General features: G+C 45.5%; 1 protein-coding gene across 1 annotated transcript; it reads right to left on the reverse strand.

Moving 5' to 3' along the window:
* Window positions 1-440: 440 nt before the first annotated feature.
* Window positions 441-13,809, reverse strand: TMEM185A (transmembrane protein 185A). The gene is made up of 7 exons (XM_040442748.1): window positions 13,548-13,809; window positions 10,883-11,059; window positions 10,297-10,507; window positions 6,309-6,392; window positions 6,027-6,203; window positions 1,792-1,915; window positions 441-1,717 (listed from the first exon to the last, which is right to left on the reverse strand). Exons 1-7 carry the CDS (start codon window positions 13,583-13,585, stop codon window positions 1,473-1,475), a joined length of 1,056 nt encoding a protein of 351 aa, XP_040298682.1. The 5' UTR covers window positions 13,586-13,809; the 3' UTR covers window positions 441-1,472.
* Between the last annotated feature and the right edge of the window lie 6,286 nt (window positions 13,810-20,095).

Consider the following 20,095-nt stretch of genomic DNA (forward strand, 5'->3'; position numbering starts at 1 on the left):
AGGCCTGGGCTGCAATGATTATGATGCTGGTTCTCGGCAACCACTTACTCTTAGCTCATGAGTGACACACCGCTGAAATCAGCATTTCTGTCACTATTTTATGCTGCCCTCAGTGAGATCAGCATAACGTTGATGACAGGTTCCCTTTAAATCATATGTAAATTAGATCCTGGGTGCAACAAGGGCACTGCTTACTCTCCATGCAGCACCCCGACCTCTCCTGTGTTTGGCGCACGCTCCGTACAGGGGATGAAACTCGCTGGTAGATGCTTTCAATAGGATGGATCTGATGACAGGTTCTGCAGCCAATCACAGGTCTCAGCGGTCACATCAGTTTTGAACAGTATGTCACTGAACAAATCCAATACCAGTCCTGTGGGGACTGGAAATGGCCAAGAACTACGGTTCAGCACAGGTGGACAGGCGAGGGTTTTTTTGTGTTTTTTTTAAAGGGGGCACAGGTTAGGACCATAGGGGTCGTCAGCTACAAGACAACTTCTTTAACAATGAAAGCACAGTAATTGGCGGGTCAGGGTTACAGATTTCATTGGAGCATTATTCATGACGTTTCATTATCAGCGTCTCTCGTTTTATACGAACCTTACTTTACAAAAATACTCTGTATTTATACTGTACAGACATCGCATTTTCCACAGAATATATTACATTGCCAAAATGTGTGGATTTTCCTTTATAAATACTATACAAGCAAGCATGGCCGAAACATTAAAAAACACTAAATCCTAAAGAAAGGAGTAGTCCCCATGCAGCAGAGAACACCAAGCTTGACCATTTCTTATGAGAAGGCATAGTGTCCGTATAAAAAAAAAAAAAGAGGCTAGAATGGAAGAGATGCGAGATCAGTCCAAAGCAATGGCTCCGTGCACAATGCAAACAAATAAAAAATATTGGCAAATAGCAATGTACATTAAAATTAATTAGGAATTGATAATTCATCTAGAAGCTGAGCTGACATGGTCAGGGATCTCCATGCAGCACCATGGATGGGTGTCAGGACACATACCCGACAAGTCTGTTTTACTAAATACCAGTATTACTCCTGAAATGAAAATTCTGGACCATCTTTTCAGTTGTTCTCCAATATTGTGCGGTTCCTCTCTTACAAATGTATTGAAAACTGGGTTTTCATAGGCGGTGTCCTTATGCAGTTTGACACTGTTAGCATTGAATGGACAATGTCAGTGTGTAGGGACATGCCCAACTGAGCAAGGGAATCGTAACATGCAGTTTATTCATATGTTGCCAGGAGGAATAACAGAGGAGCGGCACAACACAGAGTTCTAGTAATGCTTCCGAATATTTTTTTTAAAAACAGCAATGCAAGTATTTGCTAAAACATACTTGTCAGGAGAGCTGCATTATAAAGTAGATTACATTAAAAGGAGTGAGGTCAGTGGAGTTTACAGTCTAGTAATGAGGAGCGGTACAGGACGTGTCGGTGTAATGTCGCGTTAATCAGGCATGTCGATGTTCAGTTTGGGTGGTGGCACCACATACTTCCCCGGGCTCTGTGTGATAACAACACCAGTCTTCTTGCGGAACATGGGCGCTATCTTGGGCGGCTCTGGCACAGGGGTCTCCTCGGCGTCTTCGCTGTCCTCGTGGTGAATGTCGTAGGAGATATTCCCGTATTCCCGCAAGAAGGGGAAGATCTCCAGCAGGAACTGGCAAAAGTCTTTACGAATACCAAACCACCCTGTAAGATTACGGTTACAGTAAGTCACCTAGAAGGAGGCTACAACGTCACCACATCACACGTGCAGTACTTACAGTGATTCCCTCCTTTCTGTCCAAATGTCGTTGCCATCAGGGTAATTAATGAAAGCCACAAAGGGACAAAGATGGGGATGTAAGAGAACAAATTATGTCCGTCCAGCCGATGAACAAGCAGGATCTACAGAGAGAGAAGGCATACTGATCCGTATATTGTTGTGAAGTGAAGAAAGATGCGGTAAGATATGGCCAGTAAAGGGATTCTGAGCAGAATGGTTAGCAGTTATAGGTTTGGTTCCCAAAACACCTTTAACCCTTTTGCTGCCAAGGATATCTTTTAATACATCCTCCCAGGGAGGCACTACAGTAGCCGAGGATGTAGGAGATATAGCCTAGCTACTAATAATGCCATCAGGCTGTATAACAACCAGGTCTTGTTTTAAAGCTAAGAATTTAGGCGTCTAGGCATGATACAGCCCACTGAAGAGAGAGATCTTGCTTCCGACCTAATATATAAATGTGCTATGGTCTCCTGTGTTGCAACTAGCACTGCAATCCCACTCTTGTTTTAAAGCTCTCAGATTTGAAACAGGATGTGCCTCACATCTACAGCCTGAGATACAACATGTTGACGTAGTCTCCCCCCCTTAACCCGGCTGTTATCTCAGCCAGCATGGAGTTAGAAGGGCAGTGGGGGACGTACTGACAGGCTGTAGGAATAGTAGAGAAATAGACCCTCCTCTACATATACATAAGTGCATGACCCCAGGGGGAGGGTTAACACGGACTTCTGTGCGCATTATTACATTCCCCCTGTATCAAAGGGGGAAGGTTGCTCTCTGGTTGGTAAATATGGGGGGGGGGGGTCTCATCTAATCACTCCTCTGCGTCTATGATCCCATGATACAGATGATTACTAGCATCTGGATTGCAATGTCAAATAAGTCACATCGTACTCTTGCCCCACACGCATATCAAAAAAATGTCATTTTACACTGTCCCAATCCTGTACACAATAAAGCACTTGCATTACACCCATATGAAAGCAAACAATGTTTGATTTAGGATTACAGTTTGTAAAAGATTAAACATGGCATACCTATATAATTCCCAATATCTGCATGCAAAAGTTGGTTGGTGCTTTCCTGCAGTTTTTGCATTACTTCAACACATTGAGCAGTCAGACATTTGGTATGTACGAGCTCCGATCTTACAGAGTACAGTATATTTTGCTTGCATAGTTTAGTTACAAATCTGAATTTGCAGGCAATTTTTGCTTATCAATGTTGCATGGAGGTGGATATTACTTAAAGGGGTTGTGTCACTTCAGCAAATGGCATTTATCATGTAGAGAAACTGTTAATACAAGACTTTTACTAATGCATCGCGATTCTCCATATTGCCTCCTTTGCTGGCTGGATTCCTTTTTCCATCACATTACACACTGCTCGTTTCCATGGGTACGACCGCCCTGTAATCCAGTAACGCTGGCCGTGCCTGCACACTATGGTCACCAAAAAAGCCTGTGCTTTTTCCTATGACGTGCAAGCACAACCACTGCTGCTGCATTGCAGGGTGGTCATAACCATGGAAACGAGAAGTGTATAATACATAAAAATTAATCCAGCCAGCAAAAGAAGCAATATGGAGAATCGCAATACATTAGTAAGTGTCTGGTAGTAACTTCCTCTACATAATAAATGCCATTTGATGAAGTGAGAGAACCCCTTTAAGTTGCACTTTTATAGACAGTAGGCCGTGCACCATAGCTTTTGGTAGCACTGCAGCTGTTTGTGGATGACAAATATTGCAAGGCTTCAAGTTTTAGTGTTATTAAAGGGAACCTGTTACCGGGATTTTGGGTATAGAGCTGAGGACATGGGTTACTAGATGGCCGCTAGCACATCCGCAATACCCAGTCCCCATAGCTCTGTGTGCTTTCATTATGTAAAAAAAAACAACAACGATTTGCTCCATACGCAAATTAACCTGAGATGAGTCCTGTCCCTGACTCCTCTCACGTACAGGACTCATCTCAGGTTAATTTGCATATGTATCAAATCATTTTTTTTTTTTTACACAATAAAAGCACACAGAGCTATGGGGACTGGGTATTGCAGATGTGCTAGCGGCCATCTAGCAACCCATGTTCTCAGCTCTATACACAAAATCTCGGTGACAGGTTCCCTTTAAGGGCGTACACACTTGATATATTATTTTTACATAGTTTTTTCCTTGTACAATGACCTCTGCACAGGTCACAGAGCAAGCCTACAAAACTCTCCCATAGAAACCAATGAGGTCCCCTCCAGACCATTGTGTCTACGGACCATGGAGCTGCCATAAAGCAATTATTTACCAAATGCTTTCCAGTTCTGGTTTATCTAGGCCTAAGTGGTATGCATCTGCTCTGCACATGCTGAACTTTTATTTCTAGGAGGTGAGGGGTGTTATACATTTTCTGCTTGGGTCACACTTTTAGGGTCCATTCACACGTCCGTTTTTTCTTTCCTGATCTGTTCCGTTTTTTCTGGAACAGATCAGGACCAGATCTGGACCCTTTCATTTTCAATGGGTCCTGGAAAAAATCGGACAGCACAATGTGTGCTGTCCGTTTCCGTTGTTCCGTTCGTCCGTTTAAATATAAAACATGTCCTATTCTTTTCCTGAAAAATCGGATCCTGGTACAATACAAAGTCAATGGATCCGCAAAAAACGGATGACATACGGATGTCATTCCGTATGTCATCCGTTTTATACGGAATCCGTTCCTGGAAATTACATTTTAATTTTTTTTTTAAGAAATCCAAACAACTTTATTTGCTTATTGAAATTTATACGTTTCCGTTTTTTGTGGATCCGCAAAAAACGGATGACATACGGAAACATTTTCAGGAACAACGGATCCGCAAAAAACGGACAGAAAATCGGATTATAGAAAAATACTGACGTGTGAATGTAGCCTAACATTGTTTTATTAAAAAATTACAATTTAGCACAAAATTGCACAAAGGTGCCTGTGTGTATAAAGAGCCACGTGCCATTCTGACAATGTACCAGGTGTCTATTTTCTGAAAATATATAGGCATGTCCTTGACCTTTCCTGACTGATTTTCGCCAAATCGCTGTGGTTTGTTCCACCCTTTATATAGCTGTATCCAACCAATAGAGAAAAAAAGACAATGCAGCAGCACTCTGCAAAACAGATAAAGTACAATAATGCCATATTTTATAAAGTGAGATGCTTGTCAAATGCATTTTGTACAAAACCATTTGAGCCCGTCTGCCAAACGTCAAGGCGATCTCTGTAAGACTCTGCCAGAGTGGACCCAGCATGCATGTGGAACTAACACTTCCTGAACTTTATGGCGGCCATTATGGCGCATAACAGAGATAGTATTTAGTGTTCGGACCCGTCTTACAGAGATCGCCTTGATGTTTGGCGACATGGTTTTGTACAAAATGCATTTGCCAAGCATCTCACTTTATAAATAAGTGTAGCATTAGCACTGTAATATTTTTTGTGACTATGGCATTATTGTACTTTATTTGGTTTGCAGGGTGCTGTTGCATTGTCTTTTTTCTCTATGTTTTTAGCCATGGCAGCGTGCACCTGCGCATTGGGAGGTGCTGACTAACCCCCTTTTCTTTGTATCCAACCAATCCCATGATGCACTTCTCCTTTCTCTACCACAAGTCAAGCACCGCCTCCAACAACCCCGAGTTAGTTTATAGCTCCTCCCACCAGCTAGTTACAGACACTCCCCTATCGCTGCCCTGGTGATACTCTCATGGACATAACACCACAAGAAGTAACAGCTGAATGGACATGGTCATGTGACCACAGCCCAGAACAGGAAATACATTAGAGAATTACAACAGCCTTCATAAATGACTATTTTAAAAGGGTGTTGATGCAAAGAAGAAAACCCCTTTAAAAAGTCTGTAGGCACCACTAAAAAGTTTTTTATTTTATTTATTTTTTATTTTTTTATTAGACCACTTTACTCATTATGGGCTAAAGATTTTTTTTTGCCCAATAGGCTTTTACTAAAAATGTTCACCTTCTTTTACTCTGCAGCCTGCATCTTTTCTCTGAGCAGGCTGCTCTGTCGCCTTCTCAACCAAATCCGTCGGGGAGCTGCCCTGATGGCTCGTCTGTAGCCCTCATCTCTGCACTGCTGAAAACTCAGACACTCATTTATGCTGCGTTCCTACCAATGTGGTATTAGATATGTGACACTAATCTCATTAGAGTGAACGACCAGCACTTCTTTATAAAGGTAAAATACCTCAAAAGTGAGCAAAGGCACAACTATGGCCATCCAGCTGACCGCCATGGTGATGTGAGTCCTTCTCTGCTCAGCGATGACATCCATGGAGCGCAAGAACAGGACAGACCACACGATGTAGTACAGGACCACCAAACAGAGGAAGGACATCAGGATCCAGAGCGGCACGCAGACTACCTACAATCAGGAAGATCTGGTAATTTACAGAATAAAACCCCGATATAACAATCACACCTCCCCAACAGCAGAGCGCTCCAGGAAGACCTGAAGAAAACCACTTACAAGCCATGGCCACGTGATGATGCCGTCAAGCCTTAACGCAATGAATATGAACTGCAATATATTAACCGAACACAAGATTTCCAACTGCAACGAAGAGACAAAAGTTAAAAATTACATGATCATGCACTACCCAGTGTGTCCGCACCCCTCAATCTCTTACAATTATCCTTCTGTGTCAGTCTTTACTTTAGTTCTAGTATATTAATTGTGAACCAACAAGACGACATTAAAGAACTCCTGCAAAAAAAAAAAATTCTGACCTGTTAGAAAGATGCATAATGTAATCTGCAGTGAATGTAATCTTCTCATCAGTGACTGTATTTGTGAGTTATCACCTCCCTTCTGCTTCTCAGCTGTGTCATGTGACCAAGACTCTGATCTCCAACTGACGCAGGACGGGAAGTCAGTTACTTCTCTATTCATTATCTTTATCAGTGAAATTGCTGAAGGTCTCGATGGTAAGGTGTGTCTTTTTGCTGATGACACAAACATTTGTAACAGGGTTGATGTTCCTGGAGGGATACACCAAATGGAAAAGGATTTAGGAAAACTAGAGGAATGGTCAAAAATCTGGCAACTAAAATTTAACGTTTATAAGTGCAAGATAATGCACCTGGGGTGTAAAAACCCAAGAGCAGAATATAAAATCAGTGATACAGTCCTAACCTTAGTATCTGAGGAAAGGGATTTAGGGGTCATTATTTCAGAAGACTTAAAGGTAGGCAGACAATGTCATAGAGCAGCAGGAAATGCTAGCAGAATGCTTGGGTGTATAGGGAGAGGCATTACCAGTAGAAAGAGGGAGGTGCTCATGCCGCTCTACAGATCACTAGTGAGACCTAATTTGGAGTATTGTGCTCAGTACTGGAGACCATATCTCCAGAAGGATATTGATACTTTGGAGAGAGTTCAGAGAAGAGCTACTAAACTGGTACATGGATTGCAGGATAAAACTTACCAGGAAAGATTAAAGGACCTTTCACCGATTCTTACCCTATGAACTAACTATACAGACATGTAGAGCGGCGCCCGGGGATCTCACTGCACTTACTATTATCCCCGGGCGGCGCTCCGTTCTCCTGCTATGTCCTCCGGTATCTCCGTTCACTAAGTTATGGTAGGCGGAGTCTGCCCTTGTTCTTCTGTAGTGCTGGCCAATCGCATTACAGAGCTCACAGCCTGGGAGAAAATAACCTCCCAGGCTGTGAGCTCTGCGCTGCGATTGGCCAGCGCTACAGCAGAACAAGGGCAGACTCCGCCTACCATAACTTAGGGAACGGAGATACCGGAGGGCATAGCAGGAGAACGGAGCGGCCGCTCTACATGTCTGTATAGTTAGTTCATAGTGTAATAATCGGTGAAAGGTCCTCTTTAACATGTATATCTTGGAAGAAAGACGAGACAGAGGGGATATGATAGAAACTTTTAAATACATAAAGGGAATCAACAAGGTAAAAGAGGAGAGAATATTTAAAAGAAGAAAAACAGCTAGAAGAGGACATAGTTTTAAATTAGAGGGGCAAAGGTTTAAAAGTAATATCAGGAAGTATTACTTTACTGAGAGAGTAGTGGATGCATGGAATAGCCTTCCTGCAGAAGTGGTAGCTGCAAATACAGTGAAGGGGTTTAAGCATGCATGGGATAGGCATAAGGCCATCCTTCATATAAGATAGGGCCAGGGGCTATTCATAGTATTCAGTATATTGGGCAGACTAGATGGGCCAAATGGTTCTTATCTGCCAACACATTCTATATTTCTATGAGACTGACATTGAGGCTACCATAGGAATACATAAGATGCTGTGTTATTTGGAAAGTCTGATTGTTGGTCACATGACACAGCTGAGGATCAGAAGGGAGGTTATAACTCACAAATACAGACACTGGTAAGAAGATTACATTCACTACAGTTACATCATGTACCTTTCTAGCAGGTCAGAGAATACATTTTTTTGCGGGAGTTGTTCTTTATACAGGAATTGTATACAGCACAAGTCAACCTAAATCTTTATTTTTCTGTCCTACTCTTGTATCATAACTGGAGTTTGGTACATATGTAATACTGCCACATTCAAGTCTATGTGGAGACAACGTTTATGGAGGTCTAAATAAAAGGGGAAGAAAACGGCGCTAGAGTACAGCAGCACCGGAAACGGCACAGATACCTAAACACTGGAAAACCCCTTTATCTTCCTCACAGTCACATTAAAATTAGAAAAACCTTTAAAAAAAATGTCACTTTTGATTGTAGATTTTTAACGTGTGTCTCAAGTAAATCTTGTTGGCGCACAAGTTAGGGGACACTATTTTTAACCCCTTAGTGACATCATTAATTTTAGTCTTAAGGACCAGGAACATGCTCGCCCTTTGTGTTCCAGCAGTCATACGTTAATTTTTCCTTCCTATTTTTTGAGTTGTGGAACCATTTTGGGGTGTATATAGTGTATTAAATAACATTTATTATAAAATTTTAGGGGGAAAGATAAAAATAAAACTTTAATTTTTACATTATTTTGTGAAATTTATTTACAGCGTTCAGTGTTGGTATAAATAACATAACTTTATTATGGGGGTCAGTATAATGATGATGAGGCCACATTTCTATATATTTTGTATTATATTTCCTTTCCTCCTGTCAGCTCTCCAACGGCTCCCCTCCTCCTCCCCAAAACTGAAGGGGAGGGTGGGGCGGCTGCTTTATATCTCTGGTAAGGGGTATAGCCATCCACTTACAGGGGTTGTCCAGTATAATTTAAACTCGCACTGTAGACAGGACTGTATTAAAAAACAAACAAAAAAAAAACCCTGAAAATTAGCAAGAGACGTGCCCTTCTTGCACACTTAACCAAGGTCACCGATTGGCTACAGAGGTCTCGTGATGATGAATGGGTCCCCAGTTTTCACAGGGACCGCGCCATTTAAATGGAGGGTGTGTTTTTTTTCACATAGTCCTGCTACAATGTGAATTTAAAATTATATCAGTAACCCCTTTAATGTGAGAAGACATCTTTGAAAGGGGTTATCTGGTTTAGGCTAATTTCACACTAGTGCTAAGGATCCGGCAGGCTGTCGGAAACATGAAAGTCTCCGTCCAGACCCACTGACTACAATGGGGACCAGCAAAGATCAGGCATATATGCCGAGAATCGGCCGGAAGAAAACCGCTGCGTGCAGTTCCCTACGGGAGCAGCCTGTCAGATTAGTAGCGCTAGTATGAAACTAGCCTTAGGAAACCCAAATTTCACACACTGTACTGGGCAGTTATTAGAGGGGATCTTCTGTTCAGGACCCTCCTCTCCAGAGTGGAGAGTGGTTACAAAGAGCGTCTCCCGCGTCTCCCACCTGTCCTGTTACAGATACACCACTGACTGGTGGCATCGCAGAGACTATGAACGCTTATTTTCAGGTTTCTTCACAGCTGATCAGTTTGCTGCCCATACATGATGCTTTCTGGCATCAGGATCCGCATGCGGATCTCCACTGACCGAATGCTATACTTTCAGGGTTTGTGAAGGCAAAAATCAGGAATGGATCTAAAAAGAAAAGCAAACATTACGGACAGATATTACTTCTCATGATCTACTCCTGGTTTTGGCTTCATAAACTGCATCAAAAAAACCTGTACATGTAGCCGTACCCCAACAAGTAGACATCATCCTAAGACCTCTTTCACACGACCGTATGGCTTTTTCAGTGTTTTGCGATCCGTTTTTCACGGATCCGTTATGTTTCCGTTTCAGTAATCCGCATACAGTAATTACAGAGAAAAAAATTGGACTGGGCATAAAATAATACATACATTCAGGTTTTTTTGCGGAACCATTAAAATGAAGGGTACCGTATACGGAACGCAAAAAACGGACCGTAAACGAAAAAAATAAAACGGTCATGTGAAAGAGGCCTAAGTGGAGAACCTCTTGAAAAAACAGGAAATGGGACTCCCATCACTTTCCAGATCTTGTATGAAGCCTAAAAAATCAGGACTTACCTCAAGAGAACGGTCATGTCGGAAGCCCCAGACACAAGCAGCCACCGAAACTGGAGACACAAAGAACAGCGGCATGAAGACCAAGAGCCAGAAGTAGTGGTTTCCTCTCTCGATTCGATCACAGACAAGAACTTCAAACATCAGGAGCAGCAAGTGAATTCCCACAGCGATGAGCATGGCTTTAAACTCCACACAGGTTTCACCTTCTGCCCTACGGTATCAGACAGGGAATGTGGTAATGAGAACACATACCAGTACAGCAGGACATTTACAGGACCCTGGCTACTGGGAGTGGGCATCTCTCTCCTAGGAGTCTATGGTTGTCCTATCAATACCACAAATGTATGTGGTGGGATAAGTCACTTAAAAACAGCAACCAACATTTATACATTTTTGGCTAAACCATAAAATAAAGGCTTCGATACAAGCACCAGATGTGCAGAAACATTTTGGAGGAAATCTGCCACCTTTCAAAAACAGCTAAAAATGTTCTACAACCTACGGGTGCAGGGAAATACCCCCGCCGATGCGTGACCCACAAAGTCTCTTGTGAACAAGGCTCCTCGGAGTCGTATTTGGTGCATACCTGTACTGAGGGTTCCGTGCCCAAACTCCGGTGCCCACCGATGCCCCAATGATGACCATTAGCTTCCAAAGCCATATTGGTGTAAAGACCGCCCAGTAACTCCACTGTATAATACCGTCCAGGCGAAGGGACAGGAGAACGGAGAACAGCAACAAGCAGGCGTAGATCAGAAATTTACTGCAAAACATAAAGCATTCGGGGGATCATTGTGGCTCCCAACACCGGCTCATCACCCAGCTTTCCTAGACTGCTGAACAACAGGTCCGGCCCAGGTATGAAAGAGCTGCAATGTAGGGCTGCAGTAAACTAATATGTTAGTAATAGAGTATTCTATCGAATATTTTTTACAATTAATCAAGTAATCTAATAAGAAAAAATAAATAAATAGACTGTTTTCCTTTATAAAAACTCATCAGACCCCCTGCCATCCGTCCCTAACACCCTTCCCCCCTGTCCGATAAGCCCAAGTGCACCAGCTACCCCCAAGTGCCACCAGCTTGCGTCCCCAACTGCCCCCCAGTGCCACCAACTTCCCCCCAGTGCCACCATCTTCCCCTCCTAGCCATGTCCCCAGCGACAGTACTTACCTTTCCTGTAGGGGCGCTGCTCCACAGCTCCTCCATCTTATTCTCTGCGCTGTCGTCCTGACGTCACACAGCGTCGGGTCATAGTGTGCGCTTATGTGCACTATGACCTGACGATGCGTCAGGAAGAAAGTGCAGCGCGGTGCGGGCCGGCAGGTGACCACGGAGCGGTAAGTAATAGCAAGCGCTTCACTCCCGCTCTGTGGTCACATGACACAAACGAATCCTTGATGCAAAAAATTTGCATTAAGGATTTTTGTGTGTCGAATTACTTGATTAAATCGATTAATCGTTTCAGCCCTACTGCAATGGTAACTTTGTTCCCCCTCCCCTATGGAGTGGCTCCTCTTTGTCCAGCCCAATACAGAGCCCTTTGCCTCTCCTCTCATAGATTAAAGGGGGTATTGATGACCTATCGTCAGGATGGTCAGTTATATCAGAATGGCGGGGGAACGACTCCCGGCACCCCGCTGATCAGCTGTTTGAAGAGAAAGCAGCGCTTGTACAAGCTCTGCCTTCTCAATGTTTACCTGAGCGGTGGGCAGGTGTAATTACAACTAAGCCGTCCCATTGACTTTAATGGGACGACTCCTTCATGTTCAAAAGAATAAGAAGGATCCGTTCCATTGAAGTGAATGGGACGGCTGAGGAGTAATTACACGGTTCATGGTGAGCGGGTAAATAATGAAGAGAAGGCAGCGCTCGTACAAGTGCTGGGGTCTCTTCAAACAGCTCTACTCCTCGCACCCCCACCAATCTGATATTGATGATCTAGCTTTAGTATAGGACAGTGATAGGCAAACTGCGGCTCTCCAGCTGTTGCAAAACTACAACTCCCACCATGCCCTGCTGTAGGCTGAAAGCTGTAGGCAGTCTTTGCATGCTAGGAGTTGTAGTTCTGCAACAGCTGGAGATCCGCAGTTTGCCTATCACTGGCATAGGACATCAATATCAGAGGACAACCACTTTAAGGCCTCATTCACACTTCCATATTTTCAGTATGCATCCGATAAGCAGATTTTGCGGATCCATTCATATCCACGTGCTGTCCGCCTCCATGGGGCCGTGCCACAAATGATAGCACCTGTCCTATTCTTTTCCATTTTGTCAGTGGGGCCTGCGGATAGCGCAGGATGCAACGGCTGATTCCTGTGCCGGTCAGACAGGTGCTGGGGCCTCCTCCTGGGCCGGTATCGTCACATCCACCAGTGGCTAGTCAATGGGACTGAGCTGCAACACCGAGCTCAGGGCCACGACCGAAAACTGCAGCCCCTTCAGTAGGGGCGCCAGGGGTTGGACCCCCACCGATCTGATCATCAATATGAAAGTCCTGGTCCCCCCTCTTCAGATGCCTGACGGGATCAGGTCTGGAGTCTAAACTAGAGATTTGACTGTGAATTCATTTTAAGGTCTGGGTGTCTACAAGTTGGGGCTCTGGATTAATTTGGGGGGTCAGGACTAATTCTGGGGTCTTGTGTTTGGATTACTTTTAGGTGGGATCCTTATATGACTGATGACCGGTGGTGGTCTGACCGAGAAGAATACCCCTTGGCACAATAGGGTCGGACTGAAGGGGGCGGTGAGCCGGTGACAACGCGGGACCCCCATGCTCTTGTGGAGACCTGACCTCGATCAGACTGGTTGTATGGTGGGTGGTAGACTGGAACCAGTGCTGTATGGTGAGCGGGCAGAACCGGACCTTGGGTCATGGCGAGGTTGCTTGGAGAAGTCCTTGAAGGGGTTGTCCCTGAATGACAACTTACCCTCAGGGTCCCTGTCCCGGTGATGGTTGGGGGTCTCCCCGATCAGGCTGTAGACAGGGGAAGTTGTCACTCTGAGAAAACCCCTTAAAATCCATTACAGATTTTTACCCAACAGTCGTCATGGCAACGTCCGACCGGGGACCTTCCAGCACGTCCAGTGCCTGCCCCCACTGGTGCCATCACCCCCGGTCTGGCCGTGGAGGCCTGCTCTCCCGGGTCCTCACTTCCCTCCTCCTCGTCCTCAGCCACTTCCTCCTGTTTAGGCCGCAGGTTCCCCGCAGTTTCCCCACCCCCGTCCCCCGGCACAGGCGCACTCACCTGGGGTTGAAGTCCTGGAAGAGACCCCGGAGATTCATGGTGTAACCCCCGCGCCGGGCTCTAAGGAGCGGACATTGCGATCTCCACTGCAGCAAGCCGCCGTAATCCTCCGACACACCACGCACTCCCTCCTTCTCAGACAGACAGGAGCGCCCCCTGCTGACCCTCTATAGCATTGACTACGGTACAAGAAGCCTAATAAGGAAAGCCAAAGCGTAAACGTTCCCGGTAGTGGCGGAAAGGATCCGGTAGTGATCTGAGAGACCGGCAGATTACACCAGTGCGATATGCCCCGCCCCCAAATACAGACCACGCCCCCTACAGGGTCAAGTTCCTACTACTACAAGAGATCCCCACTAAGGGCACTTTCACACTAGCGTTATTCTTTTCCGGGGCTCTATACCGGGAAAAAACTGATCCGTTTTATCCCAATGCATTCTGAATAGAGAGCAATCCGTTCAGTATGCATCAGGATGTCTTCAGTTCAGTCACTGTACGTTTGCTGCGGTATTTTCTCCGTCCAAAATTTCGGAATGCCGGATCCGGCATTATTTTAAAATTAAATGCATTAATGCTGGATCCGGCCCCAAGTGTTCTGAAAAAAACGAATCCGGTTTTGTGGTCTGCGCATGCGCAGACCTTTAAAAATATGAAAAAGATAAATACCGGATCAGTTTTTCCGGATGACAACCGGGGAGACGGATCCGGTATTGCAATAGATTTGTGAGACGAATTTGCATCCGGATCTGTCTACAAATGATATCCGTTTGCATCCGGAATTGCCTGCCGGAATCCAGCGACGCTAGTGTGAAAGTACCCTAACGGAGGCAGAGTTTCCCCATAACACAGGAGGAGTGCTTCGTATAAGGGGGACAAAGCTTCTTCCTTAAAGGGGTATTCCCATCTTAGACAATGGGGGCATATTGCTAGGATATGCCCCCATTGTCTGATAGGTGCGGGTCCCACTGCTGCTATATCGAGAATTGAGTGGGGAGCGCTGTGGCTGGAGGACCCCAGATTTCCCAGGGTCCGTCCACCACCAAGCGCTAATCCCTGCATCTCCTATAGAAGTGAAGGAGAGCGCACTGCGCATGCGCGGCCCATGCTCAGCTATTTTCGGCGGCCCCATAAAAATGAATGGAGGGCGGCTGCGTATGAGCAGTGCGCTCTCCTTCACTTTCAAGGCTCCGTTCTCGATATAGGTGCGGGTCCCAGCGGTGGTACCCGCACCTATAAGACAATGGGGGCATATCCTAGCGATATGCCCTCATTGTTTGAGATGAGAAAACCCCTTTAACCACCTCCGGACCGCTGTACGCACAGACGCGTCCTGGAGGTGGTTGATTCATTCCTCCTGGACGCGCCGGCGCGTCCTCTCGCGAGACGCGAGATTTCGGTCACAGCCGGCCCGCGCATGCGCATCGCGGGCCGGCAAAAGTTAGAGGAGTATTTCATCAGCAACCTGCCAGCCAATGATCGTCGCTGGCAGGTTGCTGATTTTTAAAAAAACTAATCACAAGCCGTATAACAGATCATATTAGTAAATATGATCTGTTATATGGCTTCTCTGCTCCTCTGCTGGTCCTTTTCGTCGGTTGGATCCAGCAGAGAAGCAGACATCACTGTGAGTACACACCAAACACTGCCCTTAGCCCCTGATCACCATCCATCACCCCCATCATCCAAATTAACCCCTTGATCGCCCCCTGTCAATCACTTAGTGAAAGACAAAAAGTGATCAGTGTAAACTGACACTTTTTTTTTTCACTAGTATTGGCTGTTAGGTTTTAGGGATAGTTTAGGCCCCTTGGTTAGGTAGTTAGCGTCAGTTAGCGCCCACCCCACCGCACCGCAGTCACTTTTATTCGCTGTTTAGCGTATCGCTAATCAGCATTTGTACTTTTATAGTATCTGTAAGTGATCAAAACTGATCACGGTCAGATCTATAATAGTATTAGTGTCACTTTAGTTCGCCCTCCACCCAAAACGCAGTGTTTGCCCGATCAGGCCTGATCGGTCGCCCACACGTGCGTTCACCCACGCCCGCCCCACCGCAGTGACAAAAAAATTTTTTTTTTTGATCACTGCACATTCACTTTACACGCTCTGCGGCGATAAAAAAATCAGTTTTGATATTTTTTATCAACCGCAGCGGCCTCCGGTACTTCGCTAGCCTCCCCTTTGTAAGACAGGCTTGCTTTTTTTCTTGGGTAGTCTCAGGGAATACCCCTAAATTTAGTAGTCCAAATGTCAAACAGGGGGTATTCTTCTGAAGAGGCCTACAGGATTCTGACCCAGTCGGATGAGGAGTGGGAACCCTCATCTGATGAATCTAGCGGGTCAGAATATGAACCTGTAGAAAGCAGTGGCTCTCTGACCCAAAGTTCGGACGAGGAGGTTGAGGTCCCTGGCAGCACCAGGCGTACCCGGCCCCGTGTCGCTAGACCACAGGTTATGCAGGATCCTCTTCAAGAGCAGCAGAGTGGGGCTGTCGCTGTCGGATCACGTGGTGAGGCATACACCAGCAGCGCAGCCCTTCCTGGACCTAGTACCAGCACTGCCGTACAACATGGTGAAGTAGCGAGCACCAGAAGGGCAGTTGAAGCTGGTACGGTGGCACGTGCACTAGTTACCCCGTCGCAGCCACCGCACAGACAGGCCCGTAGAGCCCCTAGAATCCCTGAGGTGCTGGCAAACCCTGATTGGCAGTCACCAACTTCAGCCACACCAGTAGTTCCCCCTTTCACCGCCCAGTCTGGAGTTCGGGTTGAGACGGCTCAAATCGGTTCGGCCCTGGGATTTTTTGAGCTGTTCTTGACTGCGGAGCTCTTGGACTTAGTCGTGGCAGAGACCAACCAATATGCCACACAATTTATAACCGCAAACCCGGGAAGCTTTTATGCCCAGCCTTTCCGGTGGAAACCAGTCCAAGTTTCCGAACTTAAAATTTTTCTGGGCCTTCTCCTCAACATGGGCCTGACAAAAAAGCATGAATTGCGGTCATATTGGTCAACGCACCCAATTCATCACATGCCCATGTTCTCTGCTGCTATGTCCAAGACACGATTTGAGGCCATCCTGCGTTTCCTGCACTTTAGCGACAACACCACCTCCCGTCCCAGAGGCCACCCAGCTTTTGACCGGCTCCACAAAATTCGGCCCCTCATAGACCATTTCAACCAGAAATTTGCAGATTTGTATACCCCTGAGCAAAACATCTGCGTAGACGAGTCCCTAATACATTTTACCGGGCGCCTTGGCTTCAAACAGTACATCCCAAGCAAGCGTGCCCGGTATGGGGTCAAATTGTATAAGCTCTGTGAAAGGGCCACAGGCTATACCCACAAATTTCGGATCTATGAGGGAAAAGATCAGACCCTGGAGCCGGTCGGTTGCCCTGACTACCTGGGGAGCAGTGGGAAGACAGTCTGGGACTTGGTGTCACCCTTATTCGGCAAGGGGTACCATCTTTATGTGGACAATTTTTACACAAGTGTGGCCCTCTTTAGGCATTTGTTTCTAGAACGGATTTGCGCCTGTGGCACCGCGCGAACTAGTCGCGTGGGCTTCCCCCAACGGCTTGTAACCACCCGTCTTGCAAGGGGGGAGAGGGCTGCCTTGTGTAACGAAGAACTGCTCGCGGTGAAATGGAGAGACAAGCGTGACGTTTACATGCTCTCCTCCATTCACGCAGACACGACAATACAAATTCAAAGGGCAACCCGTGTCATTGAAAAGCCCCTCTCAGTCCACGACTATAATGCGCTCATGGGAGGGGTGGACTTCAATGACCAGATGTTGGCTCCCTATTTAGTTTCCCGCAGAACCAGACGCTGGTATAAGAAGGTGTCTGTATATTTAATTCAATTGGCGCTCTACAATAGTTTTGTTCTCTACAGTAAGGCTGGGAGAACACGATCCTTCCTCAAATTCCAGGAAGAGATCATCGAGAACCTCCTTTACCCAGGAGGTTCCGTGGCCCCATCCACCAGTGTAGTTAGCCGTCTACACGAGCGACATTTCCCCAATGTCGTTGCTGGTACCTCAACCCAACCGCCACCCCGAAAAAAATGTTGTGTCTGTAGCAGGAGTGGAATAAGGCGTGACACCCGCTATTTCTGTCCTGACTGTCCGGACCACCCTGCCCTATGCTTAGGAGAGTGTTTCCGGAAGTACCACACACAGGTACACCTAGCATAGGGATCACATCTCACCAGGACAGGCACACAGGGCTATTAGGGCCCTTTCTCTCACAGCTGCTGCAAACCTCTCCTTTCACCTGGGATAAAGTGCATAACGTACTTCGCCACATCTTTGGGCGATTTGCGCTTTGCACATTGTCCCATGGGGAAGGAGAGGTTTGTTCTATAAAGGTAAAAAAAACAAAACAAAAAAAAAATTACCGGTAAGTAAAAAAGTTAAAAAAGTTTAAAAAAGTTAATATGTTCTGTTCTAAAGTTAATAAAGTTATTGCTTTGCGGCCTGGTTTTTTCTTTTTTGTTTTGTTTTTTTTACCTTCCAGGTGGACCAACCGATCGACCAGCTGCAGCACTGATGTGCATTCGGACAGAAGCATTGTGCTGCTGTCAGATTACACGCAAGTCGGTGTATGCGGCACTGCAAGACGAGATTTCTCCTCTGCAGTAAAAGATATGTTTGCCAAGGCATATGAGCTGAGGAGGTGGCGGTGTTCATATACTTTGGCAAACACTTTGTATATATAAAAAAAAAAATCCCGGCAATGATTTATTCATCCACATCGATTGATGTGAATGGAGAAATCTGGTTTGCCAGGGCATACGAGCTAAGTGGGTATGGATGTTGGGCGGAGCTCCTATGTCCTGGCAGACGCCTTTCCCCTCCTTTTTTCTTTTTTTGGCAGAGATTTTTTCATCCACATTGATCGATGTGAATGAAGAAATCTGTGCCGTTCATTTTTTTCTTTCAGCCCAGAGGCTGAACGGAAAAAAAAAATCTCATTACCCGTATGCTCAATATAAGGAGAATAGCAGAAACTCCTAATGCTGGGCATACATGTAATGATTGCGGAGACCCTCAAATGCCAGGGCAGTACAAACACCCCACAAATAACACCATTTTGGAAAGAAGACACCCCAAGGTATTCGCTGAGGGGCATATTGAGTCCATGAAAGATTGAAATTTTTGTCCCAAGTTAGCGGAAAGGGAGACTTTGTGAGAACAAAATCAAAAAAATCAATTTCCGCTAACTTGTGCCAAAATTTTTTTTTTTCAATGAACTCGCCATGCCCCTCATTGAATACCTTGGGGTGTCTTCTTTCCAAAATGGGGTCACATGTGGGGTATTTATACTGCCCTGGCATTTTAGGGGCCCCAAAGCGTGAGAAGAAGTCTGGTATCCAAATGTCTAAAAATGCCCTGCTAAAAGGAATTTGGGCCCCTTTGCCCACCTAGGCTGCAAAAAAGTGTCACACATCTGGTATCTCCGTACTCAGGAGAAGTTGAGGAATGTGTTTTGGGGTGTCTTTTTACATATACCCATGCTGGGTGAGATAAATATCTTGGTCAAATGCAAACTTTGTATAAAAAAAATGGGAAAAGTTGTCTTTGCCAAGATATTTCTCTCACCCAGCATGGGTATATGTAAAATGACACCCCAAAACACATTCCCCACCTTCTCCTGAGTACGGAGATACCAGATGTGTGACACTTTTTTGCAGCCTAGGTGGGCAAAGGGGCCCACATTCCAAAGAGCACCTTTCGGATTTCACAGGTCATTTACCTACTTACCACACATTAGGGCCCCTGTAAAATGCCAGGGCAGTATAACTACCCCACAAGTGACCCCATTTTGGAAAGAAGACACCCCAAGGTATTCCGTGAGGGGCATGGCAAGTTCCTAGAATTTTTAATTTTTAGTCACAAGTTAGTGGAAAATGATGATTTTTTTTTTTTTTTTTTTCATACAAAGTCTCATATTCCACTAACTTGTGACAAAAAATAAAAACTTCCATGAACTCACTATGCCCATCAGCGAATACCTTGGGGTCTCTTATTTCCAAAATGGGGTCACTTGTGGGGTAGTTATACTGCCCTGGCATTCTAGGGGCCCAAATGTGTGGTAAGGAGTTTGAAATCAAATTCAGTAAAAAATGACCTGTGAAATCCGAAAGGTGCTCTTTGGAATGTGGGCCCCTTTGCCCACCTAGGCTGCAAAAAAGTGTCACACATCTGGTATCTCCGTACTCAGGAGAAGTTGAGGAATGTGTTTTGGGGTGTCTTTTTACATATACCCATGCTGGGTGAGATAAATATCTTGGTCAAATGCCAACTTTGTATAAAAAAATGGGAAAAGTTGTCTTTTGCCAAGATATTTCTCTCACCCAGCATGGGTATATATAAAATGACACCCCAAAACACATTCCCCACCTTCTCCTGAGTACGGAGATACCAGATGTGTGACACTTTTTTGCAGCCTAGGTGGGCAAAGGGGCCCATATTCCAAAGAGCACCTTTCGGATTTCACAGGTCAATTTTTACAGAATTTGATTTTAAACTCCTTACCACAC

Source organism: Bufo bufo, chromosome 8, assembly GCF_905171765.1.
Source record: "Bufo bufo chromosome 8, aBufBuf1.1, whole genome shotgun sequence".
Classification (NCBI taxonomy): domain Eukaryota; kingdom Metazoa; phylum Chordata; class Amphibia; order Anura; family Bufonidae; genus Bufo; species Bufo bufo.